The sequence below is a fragment of the Balaenoptera borealis genome, assembly GCF_965194805.1.
Source record: "Balaenoptera borealis genome assembly, chromosome: 18".
Taxonomy (NCBI): domain Eukaryota; kingdom Metazoa; phylum Chordata; class Mammalia; order Artiodactyla; family Balaenopteridae; genus Balaenoptera; species Balaenoptera borealis.
Genome location: NC_138877.1, coordinates 79,258,722 through 79,280,182, shown reverse-complemented (window position 1 = coordinate 79,280,182; position 21,461 = coordinate 79,258,722). Strand labels below are relative to the sequence as shown.

General features: G+C 59.7%; 1 protein-coding gene across 1 annotated transcript; it reads left to right on the top strand.

Annotated features, from left to right (window-relative positions):
• Nucleotides 1-357: 357 nt before the first annotated feature.
• LOC309615873 (uncharacterized protein) lies at nucleotides 358-11,869 on the top strand. Its single transcript, XM_082365856.1, has 2 exons — nucleotides 358-1,840; nucleotides 7,322-11,869. Exons 1-2 carry the CDS (start codon nucleotides 1,713-1,715, stop codon nucleotides 10,947-10,949), a joined length of 3,756 nt encoding a protein of 1,251 aa, XP_082221982.1. The 5' UTR covers nucleotides 358-1,712; the 3' UTR covers nucleotides 10,950-11,869.
• The last annotated feature ends 9,592 nt before the right edge of the window (nucleotides 11,870-21,461 follow it).

Here is a 21,461-nt window from a genome sequence, read left to right as displayed (position 1 = left end):
CGCCTCCCTGCCGGACACGCAGACACTCGGCCCCGAGGCGCCTCCCGGCGTCCTGGGCGAGGGGACGGGACGGGACGGGCGTGTTTTCCACAGAATCCGTCACTTTGCACTCCTCGGGCAAGTGTGGCTCCCGGCTGTGTTGGAGAGAAACCTTGGGCCATCCTGCACATAGTAACACAGTGGGCTCCACGCCACATTTCTGAATAACTGAACTAACCTTTGCTGCTCAAGATGCTTTTCAGTCAGAAGAGGCAGAGGGGGGGACGCTCCACCATGCGGGGTCCAGATAGGTTTAGGGGGGCTGGGAGATTAATGAGAATTGTCTTCCAGGAACAGAACCCAGTTAAGGTAAGTCGACACTTTCCCAGACACACACGGCATGTGGGGCTTCCTGTGTGGGGTCCGTCCCGTGTCCCCGGCTCTCCTTAAAAGCGGCCCTTCGCAGTCTGCTGCGCGGAAGGGAAGTAATCAGAGGATGGGGGCGGCTGGATCGGAGGCCACTTGGTCTCCACCTCAGTGACGATGTAGGAGAATTAAACCCATCCTGAGAATCAGGGAGTGAGTCTACTTATAGACTGATTATAAATTAAAACACATGAATAGAAATTCACCAGCATCATAAAATAAGAGTGAAACTATCTCCCCATTTCCTTTTCCTATTCCAGAGAAATACAAAAGTTGAAAAGAAAAACAAAACCATAAAAAGTAATGACGAGAATTCCATACCTACTCAAATTTTTTAAAATTTAACACTTGCTGATTTCATTTTTATTAGAAAAGTGATACCTGCACACAGCTTCAGAAACTCAACCCCATAAATGGGGCATGTGGGAAGCAGGGTTCCTCCAAACCCTCACCCTGACTCACATCACCAGGCACCAGAGAAACCGTGGGTCACGATTCCTTCGTGTCCTTCCAGAAAGTTCTCTACACATACGGCCGGGAAGGGGGGGGGGTTTGCATACATGCATTTGTGTGTTACACACACACACACACACACACACACACACACGACTTCCCTCCACAAATAGGAATTACACATTACATATGATTTGCTTTGGGAATTTTTCACTTGACGGTTTTCTGGATATTTTTCTATGTCATCACACTTGTCCCCCTCAGTTTTTTTAACTCTTGCCTGAAACTCCATTGACGCATGTGCCATCATGCTGTTTCCCTCGTGCATCTGTGGCCACACCCCCGTCTTAGCGGTGCCCGGCGGGAAGGGTTTGCGTCCCCAGGGACAGGTGCACGCCCTGCACTGCGGTGAGTTTCCAGACTTCAGGCCGATTTCAATTAATTCCTGTCCCCAGACTCTTTGGTTAAGAGATTGTGCATTAGATTTCCCATCATTTTCCCAGCGTTTTCATGTCTGGAAGCCAGATGATGTCCCCGCCCCGCCCCCCGAGGTCGGGGGAGCCACTCGGGGCTGAATCGCGGGGCAGGATCAGAAGGGCCCCCTCGGAGGGTCCAGCAGGGTCCAGCGGCCTCACCGCCAGACGTACCCCTGAACCCGGGCCTCCTTAGCGGGAGGCTCCGCGGCGGTGCTTGACCGCCCCGTGCTGTGGGTTCAGGGGTGGGAGAGGCCATCCGACAAGGGACTCCCGCTCCCTGACCACCCCACCGGCCTTCCGGACCCGTCGAGGCTTCACCACAGCCCCGAATCCGCAGACAGAGCCCTCGGTGAATTATGAACCCAGCACCCGGAGCAGATGGGATGGGAAAAACGGACCAGATGCCACGTGATGGAGCAGGAAATACCCAGCTTGACGTTTCACCCAAACGTGGGGTTTAAAGCCTCATCACCGAAATTCACCCCAAAGGTGGGAGTAACTCTTAGGTAAGAGCGCGGACACCGTGAGCAGTGGAGTTAAAATTCGCTCGCGTGTTGGCTCATTTCCAGTTAAGAGGTAGAAATACAACGCGAGCACCCCCGGATGCTACAGGGCAAAACCAGCGTGGGGGAAATGGCAGCCTCGAGGCTTTCGGGGGCTCCACGCGCCCCTGTCACTAAGGGTGGCTCCGGCGCCGGGCCACACACTGGCCGTGGCTTCCCCTGGATGGCGCTCAGGCTCTGGTGCCCGATGACACCCGGCCAGAGCCCGTGTCCGGCCCCGGGGACATCTCCCCTCAACTGCCAGCCCCCCGGGGACGCAAACGAGTAAACACTCGCTGGCTGGAGCCTGACCACAGGGCCCTCTCAGAACTGCAGCCCCCCTGGGGGCACAGGCCCAGAGGAAACCCAGAGACCCCCTCCAGGGTCCCAAGTGTCCCCACTGGCCCAGGGCCATCTGTGCTTTCAGGGTGGCTTTGCTTTCTCCCTGTCCCATCTTAATCGTTTGTTTTCAAGTACTTCAAACACACAAAAGTCACAAAACAGCTCAAAGAATCCATATACCCTTCACTCAGCTTCACCCACTGTTACTGTACTAATACTGGGCCCCGTTTGCTGCATTGCTTTCTCTCCCTCTCACTACACACAGACACACAGAGACATGCACAGACACAAAGACACGCACAGACACATACACACGCACAGACACACACAGAGACACACACACACACACAGAAACACAGAGACACACATAGACATGCACAGACACAGAGACACGCACAGACACACACAGAGACACACACACACAGAAACAGAGACACACAGACACACAAAGACACACAGAGACACAAATAGACACACAGACACACATAGACACACACAGACACACATAGACACACACATACACACAAAGACACACGCACACACAGAGACATGCACAGACACACACACAGACACACAGAGACACACACAGACACACACACAGAGACACACAGACACGCACAGATACATAGAGACACAGACACACGCACAGACACACATAGACATGCACAGAGACACAGACACACACACAGAGACACGTAGACACGCACAGACACACAGGCACAGAGACATGCACAGACACACAGACACACACAGAGATACATAGACATGCACAGACACACACATACCCACACACAGAGACACAGACACACGCACAGACACACATAGACACACACAGAGACACAGACACACAGAGACCCAGACATACATAAACATGCACAGACACACAAAGACACACACACAGAGACACAAATAGAGAGACACACAGACACACATAGACACACACAGACACACACAGACACAAATAGAGACACACACACACACAGACACGCACACCCAGCAGTAGTTGTCACTAGACGTGAGGGGAGTGTCCCCAGAACACTCTGCTATTTAAATCTCAGGTCCTGAAATAGCATCCAACCCTCAGGGCCTCAGGCAGCCGGTTGGACGGACGGCCCTCTGTGCACCATGACCAGGGCCAGGCTGGAAGGCCCAGGAGCAGGACCGTGGGCCCCGGCCCGGAGGGCGCCCACCAGCCTTTATCCAGGCTTATTTCCAGGAAACACAGAGGTTCAGGCTGTCAGACTCTGATTCATTGGCAAGTTTCAGCCGGTAGCTCCCCGGTCACTGAAATGTACCGCGCAGTCGATAGATGTGCATTTGTGCTTCGGTGGGGGAACCGCTGCTGAGGAGGGGTGTGCAAGCTGGGGCCTGCAGTCCGCGTGAGAGCCGCCCGCCAGCTCCCCGCCAACGGCCCGTAGAGACGGGGGACGACAGCCTCTCCTCCTCCCCGTCTCCTCCGAGTGGAGGCGAGGCATCTATGGAGCGCCTGCTGTGTGCAGGCCCCGCCTGGCGCTGGGGGAGGGGTGGCTCGAAGGTCGCTGTCCCCCTGGCCTTCGCGGCTCCACGGGGACGTGGGAAGAACCGCAGCCAGAAGGACACGGTGCGTGGATGTCCCCCTTCCGCATCCCGAGTGAGCGGCCGCCATCTCTGCCCCAGGCCGGGAGGACGAGGGGGTGACGTGTCCCTGCCTCTGCCCCCCGACCCCCAGGCCCACAGCTGGGGGAAGAGTGTCCGTGCGACGACGTTAGGTAGCATGGCCGCGTGGCAGATGTGAACTCACTGTGTGTCCTGGGGCAGCACACGTGCTCTCGGGGCACAGGGGATCGGCCTGGAGGGAGGTCATGGCTGCGAGTGGGGAAGGGGGTCTCAGTGCCGCAGAGAGTGCCCCTGCCAGGGCGGCGGGACAGCCAGACCTGTGCCCCAGGAGACCCCGTACCTCAGCGGGGACACGGGGGCCGGGGGACATCCAGTCGCTGCCCCAGGACACGTGCTGACGCGTGGTAGAGCAGGCCCAGGCCAACCAGGCCCTCGATGCAGCAGGACAGGCTGCCCCCGTGGAGAGGACAGGCCCCCAGAGGTGCTGGACGCTGCTGCCGTTTTAGGACAAGGATGGGGTGGAGGGCCTCAGCTGGGAACGCAGGGTCTGCGTCCTGCCCCACCGGTGAATGCCAAGGGGGTCCGGTTGGTGACCGGGATGGGAAGGGGTGTGTCGCCAACAGTGACTCTGATGTCCCTGTGTTTTCAAGTGACCTCTCGGGAGCCAGAGTTACTGACAGGACTAAATGAGGAACGTTTGCTGCAGCCCTACTGTTTAGATTGGCCCCTGAGAGAAATATGTTCCACTCCTGCCTTGGGATGGGCTTGGTCACGTCCATGCCGCCAGGGGCTGGACATGAAGCCACGGGCCCACCGGTCCTCCAGGCAGTGCTGACCAGGCCAAGATGGGCTGGGCCGACCCCCCGGGATGGGTGGGAACTCTCACCCAGGCCCGAGGTGCCCTGGGTGCAGGGAGGTCCCAAAAGAATGTGCTGGGCCTGCCTTCAAGTCTGGCCGGACAGGCAGACTTGAAGTCTGGACAGAAGGACCTCGCCTCCCCAGGGGAGCTCGCCTGCCGTCCACTCTGACTCAGTGACTTCGGGGTGCAGAGGTCGGGACTGCCACCCTGCGGGGGACACTAAGAGGCCTCAGAGGACCAGTGGGGACAAGGCATCCGGGCCGCTGGGAAAGCAGGGGCATCAGAACCGGGTCCTGAGGGATGAATAGGAGCTCGTCAGGAGCATGGCTGTGCCAGGCCAGAAGGCGCAGCGTGGGGAAAGTGTGGAGCTGGGACAGAGCACAGCACGGCCAGAGTTCGAGGGGAGCGGAAGAGAGCAGGGCAGAGAGGCTGGTGGGCGGGGGCTAGGTGCAGTGGGGGGCAGGCGCTCCGGGACACACCCGGCGGCCAGGGCCCTTCCACAGGTGCTGCTGTGAGCCCTGGGAAAGCGGGGAAGGGACAGTCCCCCCGCGCGGAGCCTGTGTGCCACTAGGGGGCCACGCAAAGCCACACTCCACGTGCTCTGTGCTGCACCCAGGCCTCAGGCAAGGATGCGGAGCGCACAGCGGGAGGCGCCCTGGGATGTGCTGGGGGCGGCGCCTGGGGGCTGTGTGCTCAGGCGGGGACCCCAGCAGGGGACGCGAGACGCCCGGCGTGCAGGCTGCTCGGGCCCTGGGGTGGGAATGAGCGGGGACCAGTCGAGGGCCAGTGCACTGGAGTCCGGCTGCCCAACGAGCCCAGGGCACGTCCCCCTCCGGCCGGGGCTCAGCACAGCCCGACCCCCTCAGATTCCCGGTGCGGCCCCAGATCCAGCTGTCATTCGTTTTCGGCTGTGGCCACCCCGCAGCCGCGCCGGCCCTGCCACCTCAGGGCTCAGTGGGCTCAGCTCTGGGTTTGTTGGAGGAGCCTCGTCCACCACGTCGGGGTCAAACCCACAGCTGTCTGAGGTTGGAAAGCTCTCGCTCCATCCCGGCCGTTCTCAAAGCGGCTCCCAGGGCCAGCAGCTACGGCCACCCAGGGGACTTGCTGCAAATGCAGGTCTTGGGTCCCTGAGACGTCTGAGCTGGGGCTTCTGGTGGGGTCACCTCGCTCTGGGCGCGCAGGTCCTCCGGCATCTGAGGGTAATGGGAGCAGCCGCATTCCGCGTGGGTTCACTGCGTCAGGGTGAATTCGGGGTTCCACGGAAAATTCTGCGGTTACATTCACTCCCCCTCGCTCCTTGAAAGGAGTAATTGTCCGTCCGGGATCCACTCCCAGACAGTGGACGGGCGCCCGGCTCACCCAAGGGGCTCACCCGTCAGGCGGTGAGGCCAGCAGGGGCCCCGTTGCTGTCCTACCATCACGGAAGCGCTCCTAACAGCTCTTAAGAGAAGTTTGTGTGCAGCTTCCAGAAACAGAGCTCTCTCTTCTGCCAAGTACAGAAAGAAAAGTATGTTCGCACGTTCCCTTCCAGCCTGCTTTCGGTCTGTGTCTCCGCCGGCTGCGTCCTGAGCACTTTCCTGCTGTAGACTGTCTTCCCTCAAACTCAGATGTGACGTTTTCTGAGGCCCCCTGCCCCGTGTCAGGCACTTAGGATGTGTCCCGTTTCCAGTGTCCCACACAGCACACTAATCTTTGCTCTGCGCCCTGATCGTCCCTTTGGGATAAACGGCTAGCCGGGCTGATGGCTGGCTGCAATTCTGGGCACGTCTTTGCCAAACTACCGTCTGGAGAGGTGGGAGCCCCACCAGGCAGGAGGCTCCGGCTTTGTCAGTGCTCGGCAGACACGCCCTCAGGGGAGAGCCTCTCAGCCTGGACCCTCAAGGTCACAGCCCCGTCAGCGGCTGGGCTGGGGCAAAGGGCTCTCGGGGACAGGGCCATGGAGGGTGAGGGCTCAGGCCCCTCAGCCTTGGGGTTTCTCTGGGAGTGTTCCCGAGGGGGCTCAGGAGGGCAGGTCCCGGCCAGTGCCCCCAGCCCTCCTCCCCTCTGTTGGGCAGTGAAGCCCACTCCCTCCTGCTCTGGGGGCCGCGCCCCAGCTCCCGCCCCACAGCTGAGTCTCCCGCTGCCTGACCCGCCCAGGGCCTGGGGTCTCACTCCTTGCTGCTCTCAGAGTCAGCTCTGGGGATGGCGCCCTTGGGACTGAATCAGAATATAATGCAGTACAGTTAGAGGAAAGCAGAGAACACACAGAGAATGTAAACTCTTTATGCTTTTCTCCTAACTTATGCAAGAAAAACATGCCCACTACAAAAAAATATGTAAATACCTTATGCATACAAGTAGTTTTCCAAAGCGCTTTCCCAAAGCCACTTAGTGTCAGCTCTCCAAAGCCCTGCAGAGGGTACAGGTCAGAAACAATGGCCAGTTAACAGAAAAGGAAATAGTGACCCAAAGTTCTAGGCGGTGGGCGACCCTGACTCTCCGAGGCTGCCACAGGGATACACTAGAATCCAAGCCTCTTGGCGCCCAGGCTTCTGTTCCTGGACTTCTTGGGGTATTTTAAATGGGATTGTCCCATAAGATATGTTCCAAGGAGCCACCTAGGAAAAAATGATGATAAAGTCTGTGACGATTCATTCTTTTCCCCACAGCCCCAAGAGCGGCAGGATTTGCAGCAATAAGACGCCCATTGATGTCCAAGCCCTAAAGAAGAAGGTCAGCAGGGTGACATGCGACCCGGCGGCCCGAGCCATCCTCAGCAACCTGCTGGTCTACATCACCGACCGCGAGGACGGGCCCCGGGAGCCTCCTCCCGCCAGGAGGGCAGAAGGCTGGGTGAGCAAGACCAGCCGGGCACCGGAGCCCCAGGACGCCCAGCGGCGACCCACACGCTTCCAGCTCCTCAAGGCCAAGTTCATGGGCACCGGCCGGGAGCCGTGCCTCAAGAGGACCCGGGAGGTGGGGCGGCTGATCTTCAAGGACAGGCAGGGCCCCGGCAGGAGCCTGGTGACGGCCACCGTCCACAAGCTCCTGGAGAAGGCCAGGGAGGGAGCCGGCCGCCCCGCCTGGGGCCGGGAGCCGCTGGGTCGCGAGAAGCCCCGGGGGCTCCCCGCCGGGAGGAGCTCCGTGAAGAGCATCCTGAAGGTGTTCTTGGCCGCGGAGGAGAAGGAGGCCGAGGAGAAGCCTCCCGTGGAGCCGCCCAGAGCCGCCGGGGGCCCCCTGCCGAAGGTGGGCGGCAGGCGGAGCGCCGCGCTGGCCAAGCTGCGGGAGACGTTTGAGCGGAGCGGTTGCCGCTGTGCGGAGGCCGGCCTCCTGCCGCTGCGCGCGGACGAGCTCAAGAGGCGCCTGCCGCGGAGCCCGCTGCACCGGCCCGAGCGCCGCGTGCTGCACCGGCCTGAGCACCGCATGCTCCGCACGGCCACCCTGGCCAGCACCTGCATCCGGGCGCCCCCCGCCCGCTTCCTGGCCGTCTCGGCCGAGCCCCTGCTGCCCTTCAGCATCGCCACCGTCGTCTGCGGCCCCCACAGCTGGATGTCCCACGGCGCCAGAGTCACCCGCGCGGATCTGCACCGCGCGCCCAGAGGAGAAACGGGCACGGCCCCCCGCGCGAGAGAGACGCCCGGTGGGAGCCAAGCGCCAGGGTGGGGGCAGCCCCGGCAGCCCTCCACGCCCCGGACGACCGCCCCCAGGGACGGCCCGCAAACAGTGGTCCCAGGTGCGGGGCCCCAGTGTGTCCCCAGGGCGGCCCCCTCTCCCGCCTCCCCCAGGGGTGAAGTCCTTCCTGGCCGCGAGCCCGTGATGAGCCCACCGGGACCGGACAGCCCGGGCGGCACGGGGGCTGCCCAGGGGGCGAGGGGAGCAAGGCTGGGCCCCCGGCCTGGGCTCGTGGGGGGCGGAGCAGGGGCTGCCCCTGAAGTCACCCTGACCGTCTGCAGTTCAGAGGATGAAACGGAAGGGATGACTGCAGACTCGGAGCCAGAGCCCCTCTTCGCTGTGCAGGAGAACTGCCCAGAAGAGACAGCTCCAGGGCAAATCCCCCCGCTCGTGGCGCACGCCGCCCAGGCCACACGGCGCACACAGCCGGCCGTGGAGCCTCCGCGGCTCGCGGCCAGACTCCCGGCTGCCCACACGGTGCCGCCCCCTCCTGCCACCCTGCAGAGGGCATCAGGCCCTGAAGACCAAGGCTGGCGGCTTCTGGGAGGAGAGGGTGTGACTGGAAATACAGGCGCCCCACCTCCCACTACGGCCCAGGGTGGAAGCCGGGGCGCCCCGTCGTCGGCAGGCCTGAGCCCGGCAGGTCTGAGCCCGCCCGCCCGGCCACAGCAGGACCCAGGGGCACAGCCAACGCTCGCGCCTCCGCAGCGTGCTGCCTGCCATGGTCCAGACGTCCCCGAGGCAGTTCCCACGACGAAACCGCAGAAAAGTTCCCCTGGAGGAAAGGAAACCAGACACAGCCCTGGGACTTCACACAGGCTCCCGAAGCACCAGGACATGTGGGGAGAGGACGCGTCCCAGCTGAGTTCTAAGACGCCTCTGCTGCCAGGACGGGAGGAAAGGCCGGCTGGTGACGCCGGCACCTCATCACATCGGTCCGCGGCCTCGGAAAACCGATGGGGGGGACTCGCCGGCTGTGCCCCTGGCGGTCGGCAAGCGCTGGCGCCCAGGGTTCCCAAGAGGAGCGGGGTGAGTGTCTCCATGAGGCCAGAAGCACCGGCCCAGGACGGGAGGAGGCCTGAGAATCTGCCTTCAGTGGACAAGAGCCCCCCGCGTGAGCAGGAAGGACACAGGGGGCCCCCGTCGTCCCCGGAGCCAGCCCGGTCCCCGCTGACGGCTGAAGGGAGCGCCAGCCATGATCCTGGCGAGAACAGAGTGAGCTCCTTAAATGAACAGACACAGCCGAGGAGTGTCAAAGCCCCTGGGCGGGCGACGGCTGCAGGGGCCTCCAGGAGTCCCCCAGCCCTGGCGCCAGGTGATGCCCTGAGCCCCGGAAACAGGGCGGCCGAGGAGCAGGAGGAAAGGGGCGCCTCCCGGCCCACAGGCCCAGGTCTCGCGGCCGAGAAGCCTGATCGCCAGCCCGGGGGCCACAGCGTGTGCAGAGCCTCGGGGTCCCTACCCGCCCCCCCTCGGGAGGCCGCCGGCGCCCAGACCCTGCCTGTCGAGCCCCACGTGGCAGCTCCAGGTGAACTGGTCGCAGGCGAAAGGAAGGTGGCAGCTGGGGGCAGAATCTCGGGCGCTGCGTGGCAGAGCCCTCGGGGGGGCAGCCTAAAGCCCCCGACTCCAGCCCCGGATGTCCCGGTGCCACAGGAGAGCCAGGTGGCGGGGACCCCGCGCCGCACGCTGGGCACTAGGCCGCCACCTTCTGAGAACCCGCAGGCCAAGGGCGGGCCGTGCCTCTTACCCGGGGCACAGCTTCCTGGCAGTGCCGGGCCTTCCCACCAGCCTCCCCCCGCGTCCACAGCGGCGGATGGGCCGAGGGCGGGGCGGGTGGCCCAGAAGCACCCCGACCTCCAGGCCCCCAGGGAAGTCGCGGGCGGGGAGAGGGCCAGCCTGGGCGGCGGAAAAAGTCACCGTGGGCAAGAGGAGGGGCCCCCGGGGGCTGCGAGTCTGGACGGTCCTGGAAGGAAGGGAGAAGGCGTTTGGGGCGAGAAGGCCCGCTCGAGTGGGGCCCAAGAGGCTGTGGACGGTGACCCGGCGGCCCCGACAGAGGCTCCCGGCCGGCGCACTGGGAAGAGCCCAGAGTGGCCGCAGAGGCAGCGGGTGAGGCACACAGAGGGCCCCCCTCCGGGACGTGGCGTCCCGGCTGCAAAGAGCCCAGCTCCTCCCCGCCCAGGGAGCCCGGCGCACCCTGCCCAGGCCCAGGCCGGCAGGACGGCCCCCCCTGACTCGGCTCAGCCCGTGAGCAGGGCAGCGGAGGTGGCGCCCCCCGCAGGCCAAAACGAGGCGTCCCGGAGACCAGTAGCCTCCAGGGGTGGCCAGGGGGGTCGTGGAGAGCCACGCGGGCAGGGGGAGAGCCCGACGGCCCCCGGCCCCCGGCCAGCGCCAGGCTCTGCGGTGCCCTTGGCCGCACTAGGGGGCCGCGGCCTGGCCCGCGCCCCCACCCCGGGGGGGCCCCCGGACACCCCCAGGGCGGGGAGGGGCACACAGGGACGCGGACGCGGTGGCAGGGGTGCACACCTGGCCAAGTACAGAGCCCAGAGCTTCAAGGACCAGAGGTCCTTCGAGCTGTCCTTTAGACCAGCCATCCTCAGGGCCAATGACACGTTCGCGCTTCCAAAGTGAGGCCCTCACGGGAGTCAGTGGCCGGAGGCCACACGCCCGTTCCTTCCTCGCGGTGACCCTCGGCTCTGGGCGCCGGCGCCTGGTCTGCAGGGTCGTGTCCTCTGTCGTGAGTGGCCCTGGGAGGACGGGAGCCCTGCGGCCAGCACACTCTGGCCACGTCGGCGACACTCTGCCCACAGCTGGTGTCTTCACGGGCGTCAGGCTCACGCCCGTCTCTGCACAGGAAGTTCTGACCTTCGGGGCTGAACTTCCTGTGCATCTGTCCCGTCCCCTCCTGGGGCACGGCCTTCGGTTTTGAGGGCACTCTGCCTCTTGCGAGGTCACCAGCAGGTGCCGACGTGACCCCTCCTGGCTCAGAAACGGCCGGGGTGGCGAGTGGCCCCGAGTGGCCCTGCCCGTCCTGGAAAGAGTCAGAGGGCTTCAGTTTGACGTGGTGACCACCGGGGGGGTGGGGGGCTGCATCCACGACCCCACAGCCACCTGACAGTCAGGGAGACACTGGGATCCGGGTGTGGCCCCTCTGTCCCCCCAGCCTGGCCGGAGCCAGCGAACCAGGGGGAGTCGATTCCAGACGACAGTGACTGTCAGCCGTGAAAAGGCTATTTTCAGGTGCACGATTCCAAGGACGCTTTCATTCAGAAACTGGTAAGAAAAGTAACCCGGTCTCGTCCGACCCACCATCATCACAGCAGCCTCCTCGGGGCCTGCGCGTCCTGCAGGGCCTGGACGGGGCACAGGTCGGTGACGGAACGCACACTCCAGTCCTGCTGCCCTCCCGCACAGCGTCCGAGTGTTTCCCGCCAGAGACGTTGCTCAGTTCCAGCTCTTTCCATCACTTAGACGATGCACTTTCTGTCTAGAATATTTGAACAGTGTATAGAAGGACAAGGAAGGAAATAAAAACCACTGGTCGGTCATCACATTGCCTGGAGGTGATTTTGTCACTGTCTTGCCGTTAGTTCTCCGAGCGGTTCCCTCAGCCTCTGTCCTGAGGCACAGACACAGGGTCACACCGTGTGCAGCTGAAACCTTAGTCGCAGCCATGAAGCGGCCTGAAACCTGGCGTGTGGGGGGCTCAGTCCCAGGGGCCACGGGGGTCCAGGCCGAGCTGGGTGGGGCTCCCCCAGCGCCCACGCTGTGCTTTTGATGACATCCCTCTGCGGAAAGCGTGCTCTGCTCTTTGAGGCTCCGTGATGCTTGCTGCCCTCACAGCTGAGTGATTCCCTGGAGGATCCCTGCTCGTCCCGGAGCAGCTCCCCTGACGGGTGCCCGCCCTCCCTTGCTCTCCGATTTGAAGGTTCACTTGCAGAGACAAGGCTTCTGACCTGAGCTTTGATAGGCGCTGAGTAAGAACTGGCTCTGTCCCGTCTCATCCCAGGACAGGTCTGCCGAGGGGATGAACGGGCGTGGTGGCCCGAGCGGCCCCGAGCTTGGCAGGGGGCCAGGTGGAGGCAGCAGCTGTGCAGCCAGCTGTGCTCCGTCCAGGGAGGGGCTCACTCCTGCCGCCCCCCCCTTCTCCAACCAGGCCATTAACTTAACATCCAGCAGACTGGAAACGTCCTCAGCGTCAACACTGGGCACGTCTGAGGGCCGCTTGGGGGCCCCCCTCGGTCACCCCTCCAGGTATGCGTCCCCCCCTCCACAGAGCAGGCAGTGCTCGGGGCCCAGCCAGCGGTGTCTGCAGCAGGAGAGTTACCTGCACCCACAGTGCTGCCCGTGTCCAGTGTCTGGGCACCTGGATGATGACCCCGACTTCTGGGATAGGGACCCTGGGGTGGGCGTCTCACCTGCTGAGTTTCACTCCCACCAGTTGAGAGCCAGCGTGGACAGAACCGAGGTCGCTGGCTCCGGGGCCGGCCCACCTCCGGGAGGGTGGTCAGCACGTGGGCTGCGGGGTCCAGGCTGCCCCCCGCAGGGGGCCAGGAGTCTCGGAAAGCCTACATCAGGCTTGGGGTCGGCCCCCTGGAGCTGCAGAACCCAGGAGGCTCCTTGGACAAAAGCACAGGGAGGGGTCCCAGCAGAGGCCCGGACCCTGGGCCTTTTCCGTCCCTCGACCACGCCTGCTCACAGCCGGCATCTCTGCTGGAGCTGGAATTTCCCTTCCCAGAACCGCACCTGGTGGCCCCATCTGATTTATTCTCTTTATTTATTTCTACTTTGTTCCACAAAGGATTTGAGGCAATGTTTGGCAAAGAACGTGATGACAGATGGAGGAGATAAAAGTACTGTATTCACTGGGTGTTCCCTTTTTAAAATAAGAAGCAAGAGCGTTTTGTTTCTATTTTTAAATAGACCAGAACGTCCACTGGAGATGCAGCCGGTGGTATCACTTCAAGTGGTGGAAACATGACCAGAATCCACCCGGATCGCAGCCTCGGAAAAGGTGTACACGGAGCTCCCCTCGACGTTGGCAGGCGCAGGGCGAGTCTGCAGCCCCAGAGGCCAGGTTCCACGATCACGGCTGCAGGTTACACCGCCCTCCGCTTGCCCATGCCAGGCGACCCCACAGGAAAGAACCGACAGCGATTTTTCCTGAGGATTTACTGGGATGTCAGCGTGCGTCACGCTGTCCTAGACCGTAAAGTCGGAGGGTGACAGTCTTCTCTACAAAAGAAAGACCCTCGAGCCCCCCGGGTTGAAACAACTATTGCAGAAGTGGGTGGACTGATGTTTACATCAGCGTTTTAGTGGACGTTCACTTTCACGTATTTGAGTAGCTCGTTGGCCTTCACCTCGATTCAGTGCTTTACAGCTCCGACTGTTTACAGACCCGTCCGCGAGCCCCGCATGTACATACGTGCAGCTCACAGAGGAGACACCATCGCTGGAATCACAAGAGTGCGTTTTATTTCAGATGCTCCACCGGGAACGGCATCATTCAGAAGTTTACAAACTCAGCGTCTCTTCTTATTCTTGTAATGAGGGCGTCTTTGCCATTTGGTCACGATCTTTTAATTATCTGATTTCGTATAAACCCTCGGCTGTTGACTCAGTGTTCCTTGTTTTATCCTCCTGTGTGTGCAAATAACTCTAAAATGATTCATTAGACAAAAATTACTAAGTATATTTTGTGGTATTCTCTCCTTTGAGAGAATTATTATTCAGCTGGAAATAATTTCAAGAAAGGAAATAAAATGTGTCGCCCATCACACATCTCGTCCTCGGCTCTTTGAGGGCTGCACGAAGGGGGCAGAATTTCCCGTCAGGAAGCAGCCGTAGGGCCAGGAGCTGCGTGCGGCGAGATTCGGTCAGAGGCCTGCGGGGAGAGCCCCTTGGGTGGGCTTGGGGCAAAGCCAGCGGCCTCCCAGGACGCGTAGGTGCCCGGTGGGCTGGGCAGAGCTCCCCGGGGAGACGCGGGGCCGCCACGCAGACAGGAGGCGGGGGGCGCGGGAGGCAGGGCCCCAGCACGGCCGCCCCCGGTGCCCGCTGCCCCCAGGACGTCCAGGGAAGCGGCCGGGCCTGGAGCAGGGCCTGCAGCTCAGCACCCGGGGAGGCGAGCGCTGGCCTCCGGGAAGGGCAGGGAGGCCGCCAGCGGGTGAGCCGCGCCCCCCAGAGCAAGCGCTGCTCGTGGGGGCGGGGCTTGGGGGTGGTCCAGGCTCCTCTTCTCCTGAAACGCTCCTCGGCACACGGAGACCCAGGAGATGAGGTCACCGTGTCCCCCTCCTTCTGCCCAGGAAAGACTTCTCAGAAGAGCAGACGGGATGATCCCGAGCCCACAGCCGTGTGTTTCCTTGACTGCGGGGACTGGCCTGGCTCAGGTGGGCGCCACTGGACACTGGTTTGTGGATCCACCTTCGACCTGTGATAGCATCGGGCATTTTCCCTAAAAGAACTAAGAGGCTAAGGAAATCGCCTTTTCTTATGTCGACAAAAAACCTATTCAGTTATTGATCGAAGAAAGAAATGGAAAATTCTGTTTGAGCCAACCCAGGGGAGAGTCTCAGAAAGTTCTAAAGACTGTTTCGCCCGTTCGAGGTCAAAGCACAGTTAGGTACGTTTCTGAGACGAAGGGTTAGAGCCGAGTGACATATTGACGGTTCACACAATCCAGGTCTGCACGTCCAAAGTGAGTAGTGGGTCATTGTGACCCCCTCACACAATCAAGAGGGAAGGTTCTCTCCTAGGAGGTCTGGTCAATGCAGATGCACAGCACAGACTAAAGAGGAGGGAGGAGGCCCAAACGGACAAAGAAAAATTTTATGTTTAAAGTTTTCTTGTCTTGCCATAAAATATGAATTCTATTACATTTCATCACTTCTCACAACACTCTGACGGCGGACGTGCCCCCTGTTTCCCTGGACACCAGCCGGGTCCTACAGTCAGTTCAGTTCGGACACACCATCCACCCCACAGATACAGGCTCAGCCCCAATCGCAGTGGTGGGTCCCCAGGTCACCCCCACTTCTATCTGATGCGGCTATAAATCGAGGTTCCCACGACCCCTCCTCGGGTTTGATAATTTGCTATAACTGCTCCCAGAACTCAGAGAAACACATCCCTACTGCTACCAGCTTATTACAAAGCTTACAGATGAACAGCCAGATGAAGAGGTCTGTAGAGTGAGGTCCTGACAGGTGCTGAGCACGGGGGCTTCTGTCCCTATGGGGCGGGGGTGCGCCGCCGTCCAGCACCCCGATGTGTCCACCAACCCAGACGCTCACTAAACCCTGTGTCTAGGGTTTTTTTGGAGAGTCCCCTACCAGGCAGGGCTGATTAAATCACTGGCCACTGGTGATTAACTCAACCTCCAGCCTCCCCCCTTCCCCGAGGTCGGGGCTGAGGCTAAAGGTTCCAACGCTCTGATGAAAGAAATATTCACATACTAGGTGTGGGGAGGTCATTCTGGCTTATCCATGAGATAACATGAATTTTATGCAACTAAAGTAGCCTGTTTGTGGCCTATCAAACACACATTGTACATTTGCTTTAATTATTAGAGAAAAGGGCACATCGACCAGAGGTCAAGAATGTCCACGTTCAAAGTAAAGATGAAATACCTCCCTTTCTGGGACGCCAGTGCTGGTCCTCCTTGGATGGTGGCATTCCCTTCCCAGGTGCCAAGGCCACGCTGACTTGATGTGCACGTGCTGGTCTGTTGTTTTGTTTACTTTTTCCAGCCGTGAAGGAATGTATCCCTGACTTGTTTGATGTTCTTTGTCCAGACAAGACATAAAACTGTGCTGGCAACCCTGTTTCTCCGGAGCAGACCCTCAGAGCAACCTGCGAGGCTGTCTTCCGGGCCACAGTCCTCAGTCTGGCTCACGTGAAACTCTCTTCTGTTCCTATTACAGATTGTGTATTGGTTATTTTCGACACCGCTAACCACGGGGTTGGTCTCCCTGGCAATCAGCCCTCACCTCCAGAGCTGCCGCCTTGAGGTCCAAAGGGGCTTCTCACGAATGACAAGAGCAGAGTCCGAGGGTTGTGGCCCCTCAGAGCCAGGAACCCGGACCAAATACGCGCGTGCTGCTTATCGCGTGTCGCAGGCCACGTGGGGTCGTGCTGACAGGCAAGGACCCGCCTTGGGGACTGCTCCACGGCAAGTCGTGTTTTAACCCCAAACCTGAAGGAGGTGTGGACCCGCCAGGAACCCACAGCCAGAGGAGAATTTTAAATCTTTCAGAAACAAGGCTGAAGAAATCAGCCAACAAATGCTGTTCCCATGCTCGCCCCGTGGATGGCTGACAGTAAGTAATGAAATAAGCAAGTCCTGACGCCAGTGGGCGCTGGCGGCTGCAGCAGCGGCGACAGTAGAGAATTACAGGTACTTTTCTTGTTCTCGTCTTTATGTGTCACTGTTCCCTAAGTTAATCTAAACGCATCTGAGACACTTTTAGTCCTGTTTCCAAGCGTCAGGGGACAGGGGAGGAGCTGCCCCGCTCGAGTCCTGGGGACCTGGCCCCAGTCCCCACACGTCCCGGCCGCGTTTGCCCGTCCCCGAGTCGCGAGGCCGAGGTCACCGGGTGGAGGGCTCCAGCCGGCTGGGCACAGACTCGCTCAGTTCTGGGAGTGACGGCCGGCGTCACCGGGGCCACCAGGGGGCACTGCGGGCCCGGGAACCCGGCGCCGGGATCTGCGCGGGCCCGGGGTGTGCAGACCCGGGCCGGGAGCACGGGGGTGGGCGCGTGGCTCAGCTGCTCATCACGCCGAGGCACCCCCCGTGTGCCAGGCGGGCACGCGGGGCCCCCAGCCTCCCCTCGGGACCAGGACCGGCTCCCGCCTGGGCAGGGCCCTTCCCTGGGGGGCCGCGGGGCGGGGAGCGCGGGCGCGGGCGGGGCGGGGGCGTGCGCGCGCGTGCGCATAGGGAGGCGGAGCCGGGGAGGGGCGGGTGGTCCACGGGCGCCTCGGCCGTCTCCACCCCAAAGGGAGCGTCGCGGCACCTGCCCCTCCACAGGCAGCACAGAGTTACTGCTCCCCTTTCAATCACTGTGGATTCGATTCTTGTCCTTAATCGTCACGTAGATGAACCTGCAGGATAAACTCTCGGGTGGGCTCCTCTTACCGAGCACCATGTGATCAGCTGCAGGTTTTAACTGAGGCACATGGGATGCAGCTTACCTAGCAACATGTACTCCTGGTCTTAGAGGTGGTAGAAAGGGCAGGATTGGGTTCCCGAGTGACGGTGGGCTGAGGATTCAAGAAAGGCTCCAAGGTTATGTGGAACGAGAGCCTATTAAAGAGTGTGTGTGTGTGTGCACGTGTGTAGGTGTGCATGTGTGTGCATGTGTACATTATGTGCACTGTGCGTGTGTGTGGTGTGTGCGCACGTGTGTAGGTGTAGGTGTGCATGTGTGTGCATGTGTACATTATGTGCACTGTGCATGTGTGTGGTGTGTGCACACGTGTGTACGTGTAGGTGTGCGTGTACGTGTATGTGTGTGTGTACATGTGTGCACTGTATGTGTGGGGTGTGTGCACGTGTGTGTAGGTGTATGTGTGCATGCGTACATGTGTGTGCACGCGTACGTGCTGTTCTATTCCCTACACAGGTTAGGTCTGGAAGGAGATGTGCACAAAATTGTAACCCGTCGGAGCCCCTGGAAAGCAGGAGTAAGACAGCGTTGTAGAAAACACAGGACCAGAGCCCACAAAGGGCTGGCATCTGGGCGTCGGCAGGTATTGGAGGACGGAAGGTGGTCTCAGAGCTACTAGAAGCTTTAGGCAGAGGCATCTCTCCCCTTGGACCGCGAGTCTGTGCCCCCCACTAGGGCGGCCCCCCCCAAATCCCCAAGCGGCACGCCAGCCTCACAACAAAATGAACAACCAAGCGTCTTCTAGCCCAGAAAACCTGTCCAGAAAGGAGGAAGGCAAAGAGAACAGTTCTCCCCTCCAATGAGCTTGGGCAGAATGTACGCCTCCCGGTAATGCACCGAGCTCTGGGAAGCAGACCCCAGACGGCACCCTCGATGCACGACAGGAGAAGTGAAACTCCTGTCTTCTTCACAAGAGGAAGTGGTATCTTGCAAACCTGCTCCTGGCTGATGTTCCCCAGAGGGGACTCTCCTCCACATTCACACATCAGAGACGGGCCGCAGCCCAAGAAAGGCATCGCGGATGCAAACCTGCCCAGAGGCTTTAGAGTTTTACATCACATCAAAGAGGGAAGGAGCGCACCCTCTTTGCACTAGGGAAATTTTATCTTATTTATTTTTTATTTTAAAAATTTATTTTATTGAAGCATAGTTGATTTACAATGTTGCATTAATTTCTGCTGTACAGCAAAGTGATTCATTTATACATATATATATATACACATTCTTTTTCATATTCTTTCCCATAATGGTTTATCCCAGGACATTGACTATAGTTCCCTGTGCTCTACAGTAGGACCTTGTTGTTTATCCATCCTCTATATACTAGTTTGCATCTGCTCATCCCAAACTCCCACTCCATCCCTCCCCCACAGGGAAAATTTTAAATTAAAATTTATGGTTTAGATTTGCATTTACCCTTACAGTAATCACGGTGTCTTGAATGAAACCGGGTAATGCATTGCACACAGAGATCCCTCAGGAGTCTGCTCGTGTTTGAATATAACCTTGCCACCATTCTGGCTCTGGCTTCCAGTATTTCTCTTAAAGTTAATATTGTGAAGAGCAGGCTCCTAGGGTAGGTTGTTGACATGCATCTTTGTATATTCAGAACGTTTCCCATGGCCTCGGAGACCCTACACCTCACCGCTTCCTGACCTGGGAAGTCCTGAGGGCTCTCACCCTGAGACCCGGTTGCAGAGCAGAATGGAACCTGCTTTGCATCTAAGGCAGAGGTGCTGTCAACTCTGTGGGCGACAGAAGCTGTGCTCAGACTGTCAGAAACAAGGACGTGATTGTTCTTCCTGGGAGAACAGCCTTGAGAAAAATTCTCAAGGGAAAAAGATCTCCCTACCTCTTGTTCAAAGGAAACCGGGTCACAGTTTCATATGATTTCGGGACAGGGTTGCCAGCTGGAACGCCGGTCACATCTGAAGTGCAGACACACGTGAACACTTACACGTAAGTGTAAGCATGTCCCACACTGGGTGCCCCGAGTGTGTATTTAATTTGCTAAATCTGTCAGCCCTGTTTCAGGTGTAAGTGAAGTGGGTTCCTCTGGATGTGTAACTTTCGGAACATTTTCTCTTTATATTATTGCTCTTAAATCCCAAAGTTGAGAGTGTTGTTATTTTTCAAGACTAGAAATATTTTTGAACGTGACCATATTTGGAGACGGGGCCTTTAAAGAGGTGATTGAGGTCAGATGAGGTCACTAGGTTGGCCCTAATCCCACATAACCGGTGTCCTAATAAGAAGAGGAGATCAGGACACAGACACGCACAGGGGATGATCACGTGGGGACACAGGGAGGAGACGGCCGAGTACAGCCCAGACATAGAAGAATCTGTCGCCACTGTGGCCTTGGGCCTCCAGCCTCCAGGACGGGGAGAAACACACTTCTGTTGTTCCAGCCACCAGTTGGTGCTGGGAGGTGGGGCTTCTGTTACAGAGGAAGGGGGGCACCTGCCGGGGAGGGGGCACCTGCCCAGGCTGGCATCCTTCAGTCCTTCTGCCCATCTGCCTGTCAGTTCCCCTCAGGACAGGCTCCCAGCTCCTCCCGGGGACCTCCTGCACCTGCTGCCTCCCCCGTGTCACAGCGTCTCCTAGGAAACCTCGTTGTGGGGACTTCCCTGACCGTCCAGTGGTTAGGACTTTGCGCCGTCACGGTGAGGCCCTGGGTTTGATCCCTGGTCGGGGAACTAAGAACCCACAAGCCACGCGGCGCGGCCTAGAAAAGAAAAACTGAAACTTTATTGTGGTCACTATACACGCCCGGTGGCTTCACAACCCTTGTTCTTCAAGAGGCTCATTTTATCTTGTTATAAAAATATATCTTATTTACAGGTTACACTCTCATAAAACTGTCTCCTGAAGCAGATCATAAGCTTCCTCCGATCCCAGAGCCTGCAAAGCGCCTGACATTTGAAATCGGTATTCAAAGAGTGGGGAGGCCAGACAAACAGCAGGCATGTGAGGACAAGCGGCCCTCAGACCCGCCTTCGTGCTCTAGCACCACGCCCTCCCCACGGCGGTAATCATGGTAATCACCCCTCACCCCGCCGGGAGCAGGAAGACTTTGGACCTGCCATCTCCCTAAACCTGTTTTCTTCTTCAAAGGACAGGGATGTGACTTCCTGCAGGGCACATGGGGCCCCTGGGGGTGGGGGGGAGGGGTGGGGGTTCATCTCAGCACTGACCAAGCAACAGCAGCGCCAGCTGAGCCCCTGAGGTTTTCTCCCTGAGTCCTGCTGTGCACGAGGTGACACAGCCCGGCCAGGGTCACCCACCTAAGGGGCGAGCCTCCAGGACCCGAGTCCCCACCCCTGCAGCCGTGGGGATGGTGGCTTTCCCCTGAAAAGAGGCCCACATAGGGTGATCATGTGGCCTGGTGTTCCTGGGACAGTCTGGTGCCAGCTGGGGTCCCTGCCTGGACCTCACCCAAAGGGATAAGAAAAGGGCAGGAGGGACGGAAGGGACGCGATGATGAAACCGCCCTGAGATCCAGGCCTCCTGCACTTGCTGCCGGCCGGCGTGGGAGACGTGGGCATCTGGCGGGGTCACTGGAAACCTCAAGACCTCCCCACGTGGGTCATTTCTATGCCCCCCCCAGGTCCTTAATTGTGTACCCGTGACTCTGCACGTGGCCCTGCTTGCTTTCCGGGAGGGACAGGAGCCGTGTAGGAGTGGATGGCCTTGTGAGGACCCTCTGAGCACATTAATCCCGCTGTGCCCATGGCGGCCCCAGACCAGGGGCTCAGGCGGCGCACAGCGGGCGGATGGGACAGGACATCTCTCCTTTACCGTTTAAAACTAATTATCATGGAAATATTCACACGGGCGTAAAAATCCCCCCAGGTACTCAATACCCCTCTTCAGTGACTCTGCCTTTTTTTCCCATCTACTCTGTCCTTTTTCCCGTTTGCTGGAGTATATTTAAAGCCAACTCCAGATTTCATATCATTTTACCCATAACTACTCT

Coding starts and splice junctions, on each gene's coding strand:
- LOC309615873 (XM_082365856.1), top strand. CDS start 1,713: ATGGGATGGGAAAAACGGACCAGATGCCACGTGATGGAGCAGGAAATA. Junction 1,841..7,321: donor AAGGTGGGAGTAACTCTTAG/GTAAGAGCGCGG, acceptor TTTTCCCCACAG/CCCCAAGAGCGGCAGGATTT.